At 36.4% G+C, this 12,022-nt stretch overlaps 1 protein-coding gene across 1 annotated transcript; it reads right to left on the reverse strand.

Moving 5' to 3' along the window:
- Nucleotides 1-495: 495 nt before the first annotated feature.
- Nucleotides 496-7,000, reverse strand: LOC105040987 (large ribosomal subunit protein eL20z). Its single transcript, XM_010917759.4, has 4 exons — nt 6,630-7,000; nt 3,982-4,060; nt 3,662-3,776; nt 496-731 (listed from the first exon to the last, which is right to left on the reverse strand). The coding sequence occupies exons 1-4, from the start codon at nt 6,988-6,990 to the stop codon at nt 672-674; spliced, it is 615 nt and encodes a 204-aa protein (XP_010916061.2). The 5' UTR covers nt 6,991-7,000; the 3' UTR covers nt 496-671.
- Nucleotides 7,001-12,022: the final 5,022 nt, after the last annotated feature.

The raw sequence follows: 12,022 nt of genomic DNA on the forward strand, positions 1-12,022 counted from the left end.
TTGGCTTTCTAAATAAGACCCCTGCGAAACGGGATCTTACTCATATTAATGCGGACTGTTAAAAATAACGGGAAGATTCTCAAAGTGGAGGACCTGCAGATCCTCTGGGACACCCTGGATGGCAGACACGCTTTCATGTTTGAGAGATTCAAAATGATCATAAAAAACTCATTGTCCATTTGCATTTCTAGTCACCGGAGGCTTCTGCACCGGAGTACATCAATACAGGTTTTGTTTTGGATTTTTCCCTGAACTCTAGCGATTTATGCTCTCTTGGCTTGAATCGAAAGGGGACAAAGACGCATCCAGTGGGAGCCTCATGATACGGATGGCCTGTGCTTATTGATGCCATGATGTGCCAAGCTTGTAAAAGGTTTCCTGCTCTCAGGGTACTAAGCTATTTAGTACAACAGTACATCCAAAGGCAAGCAAGCAGAAAGAAGAAGAAGACAACCACTTATTGCCACATAAAACACTAGAATGGAAATGCAAGGATTCGAACACAAGACTGGTCACTTTTAATAGAACCAAACAGATAACTACTGATATACATTACCAGGAGTTTTCATACCTTCGACAACTAATGACATTCCAAACATATATAAACATCTGGCAGCTCACAAAGGTTGAATAAATTACATATACAAAAGCGATAACATGCTGTTTATGAATCACCAAACATGAGCTCCCCTTGTTGCTCCGAAAATTATGGCGATTGCAGCAATAATGGCCTGCTCACAACATGAAAACAGATCACATTGAGCACAAGAAAATCTCCATGTTTTTCCAAAGAATACCATCAAATTGTTTATCAAAAGATGAAGTTTATTTAGCATAACAAGGAACCTAGTATAAACCAATAAATTATTTGCTTGGCTCTTCCTCCTAGCATCTCAAAACCAAAGAAATTTGACAAAAGGTTGTCTAGGTGGAAGGGTAAATTCTTATCTATTGCTGGATGAGCACCCATAATTAATGCTGTTTTAGCCGACCTCCAAATCTATTATATGTCAGTGTTCAAACTTCAAATTGAAGAAGGCGAACTGGGTGTTAACAACCTTGATGGCATTAATACTGCCTGCCTAAACAAATGGTGCTGGAGAAGCTTCACCTGCAAAAATTCATCTTGGAGAGATCATATTAAGAGAGCCCACTAGAATTGATGAAGATTTGGTCCCATGAATAAAAGAAAATGCTCTTTATTATCTACTATTTGAGGAGAAATAATAAAAACATCTTCTCCTTGCTGGAAGGCTCTTGCCTTTTCCCTTGGTGATGGTAAAAACATTAGGTCTCGTGAAGAGACATGGACTGAACAATAGCCATTTTGTTCCTTCTGTCATGATGAATCAGTATAGATGAATCAAGCTGTGCCACATTGTTGAGACTTGGGAGTAGGAGGGAATGTCTCTGGAAACCCATGTTTCAGCACCTCTTGACATGGAGCTAGTATCAACAGTGGGAGGAACTAATAGAAATACTAAATTTCTTCGAAAGATGAAAAGGACCGACCTAGATGGAAGTTGGAAGCTTCCAAGCCTTTAAACACAGGAGACCAGATTTCTATCAGCTCTCCCTACAAGTTTTTAAACACAATAGTCCTGCTTTTGTCCCAATTATTCAGCTCTCTGGAAAGCTGCAGCTCTCGAGAAGGTAAAAATCCTCTCCTGCCTGACTATCAAGAGTAGGATTCACCTAGAAGAATTTATGTCTTATCTCCTCCTTAATTGTTGTTTTGTTAGGCAAATATGGAAAGAGCTGAAAAATCAATATGGTCTTAAGGGAAGAGCTTCTTCACTGTTTTCCTTTTGGACAGACTGGAGAACAATGAGGGTGGCGAAGGCAATTAGGATGGCCGGAATCAGGATGCATTGGCAAACTGTTTGTCCTTATGGATAGAGAGAAGCAACCGTCTGTTCTTGAAGAAGGCTGCATCTAAAAAAGAACTTGTGAGGAAAATCATCTATCTTGTAACAGGTTGGAAAGTTCTGTGCAGAAATAGGAATATCCAAGCTTGGAGAAGGTGGTTGATAAACTGACTCCTGTAGTCTCCTATTGCCTGATTTGTAAGACCTTCCCTTTCCCTTGGAAGGGCTGTTGTATTCTTTCATTCCTTAACAGATTCAGCTGGGCCTAGAACCTCTTTCCCAACACCACCACCACCTCCCCCTCCACACACCCCCCCCCCCCCCACCTTGCCCGCCGCCGCCGCCGCCGCACCACCACAAAAAAAAAAAAAAAATCCACAAAGTTCTCTTGTTCAGCAACGTATGACTTTTCAATATATATTTCCTAAACTCTATTCCCATCAGCGTTAGTACCTACCAAGAACATTATATTTTTTCCCACAAAGTTCTCTTGTTCAGCAACGAATGACCCTTCAACATATATTTCCCGAACTCTATTCCCTTCAGCATTAGTACCTACCTGGAACATTATATTGTTTCTTCATGATTAACTACTCTGGATTGAATATCACTACAACTGTCTAATTTGAAATCTAATATATTAAATATGTGCAAGTATATGATTGATAAAGAGGCTTATAAGGTTTTGCCACGTCACAAGACTTCAACTCAAAGATGTCCGGCTTTATAAGACCCAAGTCATCAATCCTTGAGATCATATGAGTCCCCTTTACTTACAGCAAGTGTCCATTTCTCAAGCATTTTCTACTATAGTTCATGAAACTGCATCCAAGCTGGATATGTCAGCACAGACTAAGTAATGACTTTTCAAACATCTAACTTTATCAATTCGATATTCTAGAAGGTATGTCTAGGGACAAGAACTGAAGAATAAAGTTAAGTGAAACACCCAAAACATGGTCAAAATCACAAAGAAAAAAAATCAGAGTCCTAAATTGCATAGCACAAGGTAGAAAATGTATTTCCTCTGAATAGATACAATAACTAAAGTTAAATGTAATAAAATATAAAGTTTACTGGATGCTTAAAACATCACCCCCCCAACCCGGCACACATGCACAAGAGAGAGTAGCTAGGAAGCTTAAGGTGTTCAAATGGCCTTTCTGAAATGCCACCTTATAGCCCACTTTTTATACCTGAACATCCAGTGCATCTAGAGCTACCAACTTTGTTATTATAACCCACATACCATACTTGAACTAATTACTGCCTTCCACATGGTACTTGTGTTGCCAGCAGTTAAAAAAAAAAAAAAAGAAAAAAAAAAGAAAAAGAAAAAAACTAAATATATTACTATCAGCTGCAAAAGAAATGACCACCAACATCAATGAAGGTGGTCCAACCAGAGGATAGAACAAAAGCCTTCATCAGGCCTAAAATAGACTGGTCTCTAAACCAAACCATCCATCTTCAGATCTCCTTCACTCACTTATAGATAAGGATGTACCAGTGATAGCACTCAGATTTTGTATATTTAGGTTGCATGTGGTAAAGAAATAAGTTTTTGACTACAGGTCAATAAAGCACAGATTATAAAGACATAATTTTTTGAGATTGATGGCAAGTGAAAGTCAGGCCTGCCTTTGAAGAAATAATGACACAAATAGAAGTAAACGGCTTCTAACATATATCTGCACTTGGAAAAAGATGAGCTAACAAGTAGATAAAGATAAATAGTTAAAATGCATCCTAAAAAACTTTACACATATATGAGACAGAAAGTTTTTACTTACTGCAATTGTGCAGGCAACAAGCCCTGGTTTCTCTCTGTAGTCTATTCTAGCACAAAGTAGAAGAAAAGCTCCAACATACCACGGGATAGCCGCGAGAAAGAAACCAATTATGAACCTTTCAATAAGAACCAATCTATAGTCATTAAACATGCACCACTTGAAAACACAGGGAATAGATGCATCATACTCAACAGAAAATTAAAAGAAAGAAAGCAGCCTGATCATGAATCATGTAATGCAAGCAAATTGTACAAGCTTTGACTGACTAGATAGATAAAAGAAAAGGCAATATTTGATTGAAAGAAACCATAATTACTTACAAGAACCACCCAATACCACAGCCACAACAAGGGAGACGTGGCTCTCTTAAAGGTCTTCCTTCAACAACTGGTGCATAACCTTGAAAAGAATCATAAATATAGAGACAAGTAAGCGCATGGAATTGACACTCAGATGACTATTTATGATTTATGGTCTAGACATAGAGAAATACAACCCCGTATACACATGAATATCACTTAATCCATGAAACAACTTAAAGTGTGCTTGTCATAAAAGCCCAACCTTGTGATATGAATCACAAAATAATGAAAATTTTTAGATGTACAATGTCTTATGCAAAACATATTTAGCAGATGTCTGACTGAATCATGGATCATAAGATTTCTCCTTATTAAACTCAGAATGACATGATAATAATAATTATTTGGTTTGAGGATTAAAATAACTATATCCCTTGCATTCATTAAGGTATAGAAAGACATAGGCGCAACTTGCAACTGAGTTGCTGACAGTATTTGACACAATCATAAAGCTTTTCTACTCAAACTTAGCACTGCGAGATATAATGATTTTTTTTTTTTTTTGTTTGGGGATTTAAACAACTATGTTCCTTGGATTCATTGAGGGAAAAAATAAAAATGCAGTTGCAAGAAAGCTGAAAATTTGTTGGATAACGACAAGCTAACATGTACATAAGCACGATATCTACAAATAATTATGTTTCGGCATATAATATTGCATATAAAAAGAGAACTGCAATTGCATTCCAGTATTTCGTAGCAACATCCTAAACTGGTTAGAGGTATTGAAGAGCACCATCACTAATAGAGAATTTAAAATGTCTTTTGCAAGTGCTTCTCTTGACATTTGTAAAAATTGACAAATAATTGGTGCATTAATTTATGTTGGAAGAAATTGTAGAATATCATTAACTAACAAAACATAATAGCCTGATTGGAGAGAGGACTTTCTTCTCTAATTGAATTTTAATTGACTAGAAAACATGAAATAAAGAAATTTTGAAAAGTAATAATTGAAAGTAGGTTTATTCCCTCTTTGCTTTGAGAAAACCAAGGATCTATCTTTTATACCAGTGATGCTATATCCAGTAGGGTTTCATCCTGACCATCATAAGACTAATAAGCATTTAAGGCCCCTTATGTTTGGGCAATCCTAGGCCCTGAGCTCAGTACAGCCAACTTACTCAAGATCTCCAAAATAAACCCTCAAAAATCAACCTGATAAAGATTTATGATAGTCCTAACTCCAACACCAGGCCCATTGGGCATCACTATTGTCAAGAAAAAGTGCTTAGCTAGACTTGAATGATATGAATTTGTATGAAACATGGATAACATTCCTAAATAATGAACACAGATACAATATAATTTCTAGGTACAAGATTATTATTCTTACAAAAAAAAATTCTAGGCACACAGAAATCTTGCCCAGAGATAATCTATTTTAAACTGCATTACCCGAAACTTGCAAAACCAACCGAAAATTGTATTGCCCAAAACTTGCAACAAAAACTGCATTGAGCCAGAGATAATCTACTTTAAACTGTATTCACCCACTGAGAGAAAAAACGGGTGAATATTGAATATCGAGACTCAAACATATTTCATCTCTAAATGTGTCTCAGGCATGCATCCCAATCTACAAAATATTGGATTTGTACATAAACAGACAGATGCAACATCAATGCCTACAAGAACTTATTGTCAACTGGCTTGGCTTGAAGTAGGCCTACAATCTGGAATTAGTAAGATTTTCAGAGATTGCAAGAGATTACTAGGACCGCTCCAGCAGAATTTCTCTTCCAGCAGAAAGGTTTCAAAGCTAGTAGTTATGAGAGCACAGCTTCACAGTATTACTGTTGATCCATGCAAAGAAATTACTAAAGCCAACTGGTGGATTTCTAAGTGGAATTTAAGTGCAAAAGCATGGACAGTATGAGACTTAACCATTTAGTAGTGCAGACTAATTTGTGGCTAATAATCAAAGCGGTAGCAATAAATTAGAGACATCAAATTGCACACATATCTGGTCAGAAGAATGCCAACTGGAAGAAAGATTGTAATGCCAGTCATATACTGAAGTTTGCCCACAGTAGCTGGTCTCTGTTTTTTTTTTTTTTTTTTTTAACGAAATTTTTGCAATTGCCATGAAAGAAAGAGAAGGAAGAAATAGAAAGAAGAAACCAACGAGTCGGATCCCATATTCATCAGATCAGGATCTAAGCTAATTGATCCTTGCTGCTGTATTATTTTTAAAACAGTCCCATCTAATGGCCTTTCCTTTGCAAAGAAGTCGCACCAAAGTCCTAACGGGGCTAATGATTTTAACGATCTTTTGTCAATGTAAGAACCCCAATATGACCAATCAAGCAACCAATTGTCAAATTCAAATCATTTCATTAAAGAAAAAGGAAAATCAAGTACATATTCCTCGTAAATTCGCAAAAAAAAAAAAAAAAAAAAAATCAAGAATTCCATTTGCTTCGACTTTCCACTTTCGACCAAGAAATAAACATAAAGAACCGCTTAGAGCAAAATTGATCCCAATTAGGTTGAAAAAAGGGAGAGAAATTTTTTTTTTATAAAAAAAAAGAAAGAAAAGAAAAAAACCCTAACCTCAAGAGAGGGAGTAAGACAGAGATGATCCAGATCAAAGAAAGATGTACCTGGGACGGCCTGGTAACCTTGAGAATAGTAGGGCATGCCGGAAGTTGGTGGAGGAGGCGAGCCGGTGACGCCGGGAGGAGGAGCCGGCTGGGGGAAGCCCATCGCCGGCGGCTGAGGATAGTTGGGAGCGCCTTGGAACGTGCCGTACTGCTGGTGATGGTGGTGGTGGTGGTGGTGATCACCCATCTCACCCTTGCTCTTCCCCTCTTCGTCACTCATCTTCTTTCCTTCCTTCCTGCTCTCTGCTTGCTTCCTCCCGCTGGAGACTTTGAGAGTTTCTTGGTGATTAATTAACCAGAGAGCAGCCCGCTGGTCTTCCTCTGCCCTTTTATTGAGTTTATTTTTATTTTTTCCCTTCATATCTACTCGTTCGGTGTTATTTGTCCGGTAGCTGAGTGCTCGGGTAGATCCGAACCGTTGGATAATTAAAAAAAGGCCCTGTACGGCATGCACCACGTGGCTGTGCACGCTACGCCGGTAATTACAGCGAGACGTTCCCGCAGTTGTGCATCGAGATGAACATTTTGATGAATAAGATCTACAGGAACGAACGATTATGATTGGCGCGTATACGGACACAGGTGCACGCCGTGTTGGATATTATTTCTCTTGGGCCCGGGTTACGTCTGGCAAACGTGGCCTCGTGGACACCACATGTCAATTCTGGGCGTTATGGATTATGGCTTTCAATTGCACATGGACATTGACTTGTATCAGACGCGAAAGGGACGCGAGCCGATATGGAGCAAGATTTCAGTAACGGCGTTATTATTCCATTGAAACGGAACCGAACTGAAACGTAAACAGCTAATTGACCGTTATAGTGATTTGGGATTAGAAAATTATTCGGTATTAAAATGGGAATGATGTAACTGTTAAAAAAAAAATATTATATAGTACAAATCAATAAATCATGTAACGGTTAGTATAACTGCATCCGGAAATAAAGGACAATAACGTCCTAATGTCATTGTCCAAATTTCAGTTCATCCAATGTTTTTTTTTTTTAAAATACGTAGAGGAAAAGATGTGTTTTAAAAATTTAATTTAAAAAAATTATTTCACATACATATCCTTCTAATTATTAAAATCTATGTAAATATCTTTCCAAAATGACTTTAATATGTGAACATACAAAAAAAAAATTATTTATAAAATTATACATACAAATAATGATTTACAATGATATTTATATAATTTTATATATTCAAAAAGATATATATGTAAAAAAAATTCTGATTAAATTTTTACATAAATATTCTCCTGCATATTAAAATTTACTTAAATACCCTCTCAAATTGATATTTATATGCATACCCTCATAGAATATTATTTTTGGATGAATATTTTTAATATAATGATTCAGTTGATATTTTTAGCCAAAATTATATTTATTTAAATTTAAAAAATAAAAAATAAAATTATATTTTTTTATCTCGAAAGTAGATAATAGATTAATAGATCTCACTGAAAACTTATTAACCAATTAAACTTTTTTTTTTTTTTATGTCACCGCTCTCTTCTCTCTTTTGTTTGCAGAAGGTTCCATCATTAGAATTTAAGTCCCTCTCACTGCCATTGAAATCCTTCATTTATTGTATCTTTTTTTATATTAAGATAGTCAAGTCATACTTTTAGCTTTACAAATTATTTAAAGGAAAGTATTAAGAGATATTTATAGCATTTATCTTTTAGTGCATCAAATTTGCAATATTTAACTTTAAAAGTTTAAATTTATTTTTGTTGCAGACACATGGTTGATGTAAAATTACTACGACAAGATGCTCCTATACACTATATCTTTGCTTCTTCTAGAAAATTGAAGCGTCAAAAAAAAAGGTTTAAAGAGTTCTAAAGTCTTTTAATTATTTTGCTCGAAAATGATTAATATTCTTCCACGCATGAGGACAACAATAGCAAGGAAGTTTAATCATTGCAATCTATTATATGTCTTTAAAAGATTCTAATCCCTTTCTATATTCTAATACATACCTTCATATATACACCTGTAACAATAAATATTACAAGCTGATTTTCGATGAAATATTTGTTATAAATCAAGAATAAAGTAGAATAATCTCATGTTTAGTAAACAAAAAAAAAACTCTCTAAGGGCCTATTTAGATGCTTAGGTCCAACAACCCAAAAGATTTGAAGGTTGGACCCAGATGACCAACTAAATTAGACTAACTTGAATCTATAATTATAAAAATCTAGAAAACCACTAGAGTGGGCTGGCTTAAATCTTATAGAGTGTAAAAAAGATTAAATTCTTATAATTATAAGCTTATTTCAATCTTATTTAGCTGGTTGTTTGGGCCCAACCCACGAATCTTTTAGGATTTTGGGTTGAGATATCCAAACAGGCCCTCAAAGGATATCCTTAAAAAAAAAATGAAGAGTGGGTATTAGACTAATTTGAGTGTTAAATAAATAGAAATAGATAAAATTAATTTTTTTTTTTTTTTGCATATCAGTCCTAAATATGTGAAATTGTATGAATACCCTCGCAAAGCTATTATTTGCATGTATGTCTTTTTAAATAATTTTTTTTTGTATATCTGCCCATTAACAATATTTCAAACTCATTTAAATTTTAAATCATTCACTTCTTAAGGCCATTAGATGGTATGGGTGCATATGTAAGAAAAAAGAGAAAAGAAGGGTATATACTTAAAACAAGTATTTTACAAAGATCTACATGCAAATATATCAATTTTGAGGAGATATTCATAAAAATTTTAATATTTAGAAGGGTATGTACACAATTTTTTTTTTAAAAAAAAAGATCATACAAATACAAATGAGATTTTCTATAGTGCTCCAAAGGGTTTTTCTGGCCATTCGATCTAATATGGATGGTCAAGATTAATCTATCGGTAACTGGCTATATCCTGTAATTTTTTTGAAATTCAAGATTATTTTCATAATGAGATGAATGGTAGAGGAACATAATTTTATCGAAATTGAGGGGCTCTTTTTAAACAACCTTTGCCCTTTCAATCTAATCCGATCCCTACTATAGAACTTGGAGGAGAATGGAGGGGTAGGTTAAAGATGGAGGAGGGAAGATGGAAAAGGGGTGGGTTGAAGACAGAGGAGGATTGTATTAAAGATGGAGGAGAGGAGGAGGAAGAGGGTTAGATTGAAGATGGAGGAGGAGAGTAAGAGAAAGAGTAGTTGATGGGTTAAAGATAGAGGAGGAAGAGGGGCAGCCAGATCGGATGAGGTTGAACGGCAGGTGAAAGGAGGGGATATTTTTAGAAAAAAGATAAAAATGGATGGCAACCAGTTTCTTGATCTGCTAAAACAAAATTATCCTAACTATATTTACTAATGGATGGCTAGGATCTTTAACATCTTTTTTATAAAAAATAATAAAAATGCACCGTACAAAAACCATGCAAATAATAGTCAATCATTTTCTAATATAGCAAGATTTCAGACTAATAATAGTTATTATTTAATTTGTCATCATTATTATATGTAACGTAAATTTGAAGTCATCAAGTAATTCAATTGGCAAAGTCATTGGGACTGATGCTAATGACCTAGGTTAAATCCCATCTTCATCATCATCCGTTATCTCAATATATTTCAGTAAATGTTACCCTTCACAGATGGATTTGTACTTATGCATTTGCCATGTAAAACAATAAGCAAACTCTAGTTGCATCATTATGTTGGCGTGTGGGATTTCTGAGCAATAGTAGTCTCTGAAAAAAAAAATTAAACATAAGCTTGGCTCTTCTAGCTGCCAAAGTTTCTATTTTTAACAATTATTTTTATTGTGAATTTGTGGACAAGTATGATGTGAGCCCATGGAATTTGAGAAATGAAATTATAATTTAAGAAATTGGTTCTGGAAATGGAATCGCTTTTTCTCTTTATTTGTTTGCCGCACTAACAGTCTAGGGTCGAGCCTCTCCATTGATCTGGGTTTTCTCCAAAGGCAACATGAATTATTGATGGATCACAATTGCTGAACCATTAACTACAACCGCATTAGACATACCTCCCCAACCTCTACCTGCCAAACCTACGTTTTTAGCATTTCAAATGCATTATATCATAATTTTTTTTGTCTCGAACCATTCGTCTTACCTTAATAATTAGATCACTCAACAGAGGTCATCATGACGAATTTTTTCCACAATATTGCAAGAAATTCCTCTAATATAACCCATTATTTCTCCCAAGTTCAATATGTCCTCTGTTAATTTAAGTTGCATGCAATTTTTTTTTTTTTTTTTTGGGGTAAAATTTAAGTTGCCTGCAATTGGTACTCAAATATTATTTTGGACTGCAAACGAACACAAAAAGTATTCAACGCAGAGAGATCTATTGGGCCTTCTTATCGCAGAAGTCTTCAAACGCGCTTCGTGTGGGTGTCTTAGACAACTGGACCGGGCCTCGAACCTCATACTTGGGACATTAATGACGCTGGCAGTAGCCGAGAACATCACCATCGCCCAATTGGGGTTGTGACACGGTCTAGTCAGCGTACGCGGAAACGACCACAAACACCGATCGCGGCATCTAACGTCGGTCACTGCACCTGGGCAAAAGCGGTGACAGCCATTGGGTCCGCAATAGCTAGTCACCATGACATTTAAGTTTCGGTGCCGGGTCCATAGCATAGCATAGCATAGCATCCGGTAACGTGGTCAAGAAGCTGGTCCAATTGGATTACCTATGAAGCAGGGAACACGAGGGAGACATCGAGGAAGAACCACGGAAATTGTCCTGAAAGTGGCCCAAATGGAATGGACTCGGAGATAATTAGTGATCTTTTTCTCTGAATTGCTCTCCCATGCGCTTCTCGTGAGCTATAAGCAGGTTGATGGCGTCTTAATTAATACGAGAAAAAGGTAGCCCGGGAAAGTTAGATTGGGTTGCAGCATGGAAAAGTTTGGCCAAAGGAGCAAGGAAGAAAAAGCTAGCAAAGAAGACGAAGACGGCATCTTGGTGTTGGGTCCTCTTGGTCTGGTCGGTGGCCAACAGACTGACCTGGGTTTGGACCTGCACTATGTTTGTGTATGGACACGAGGTGCCGAATTATTTTTTTTTTTTGGTACATAACGTAGATTTTAGAATAACAGACCGACAGGATTTTATCGGGTGTTTGGGAATTAAAGGACGGACGAGTGGTGGCCCGTGATCATCCTATCAAGATCATGCCTGAAGGAGGGCCGGCTAGGAATCGAGTAGGACAGATCATGGCTCTCAATGAAAGGAGTGCTCTTGGCTCTGTAGGATAGATCATGGGATCTTTCCTCGTTTACGTGGGTTGACAAATTAAGGGCTCCGTGGCTCGGGGTTTAGATCATACGTAGCCTGAAGCACTTGTGTCTTTTGTTTTATTGTTACTAGTTTGTATAATTTGCATTTT

The sequence above is a fragment of the Elaeis guineensis genome, chromosome 3, assembly GCF_000442705.2.
Source record: "Elaeis guineensis isolate ETL-2024a chromosome 3, EG11, whole genome shotgun sequence".
Lineage (NCBI taxonomy): Eukaryota > Viridiplantae > Streptophyta > Magnoliopsida > Arecales > Arecaceae > Elaeis > Elaeis guineensis.

Bases quoted from the DNA above. Each gene is read 5' to 3' on its own strand.
- LOC105040987 (XM_010917759.4), bottom strand. From the start codon at position 6,990: ATGAAGGGAAAAAATAAAAATAAACTCAATAAAAGGGCAGAGGAAGAC. The intron at 4,061-6,629 runs GTACATCTTTCT...ATTCTTTTCAAG, and splicing joins AGGTTACCAGGCCGTCCCAG to GTTATGCACCAGTTGTTGAA. The intron at 732-3,661 runs GTAAGTAAAAAC...TGTTGTGAGCAG, and splicing joins TTGTTGCCTGCACAATTGCA to GCCATTATTGCTGCAATCGC.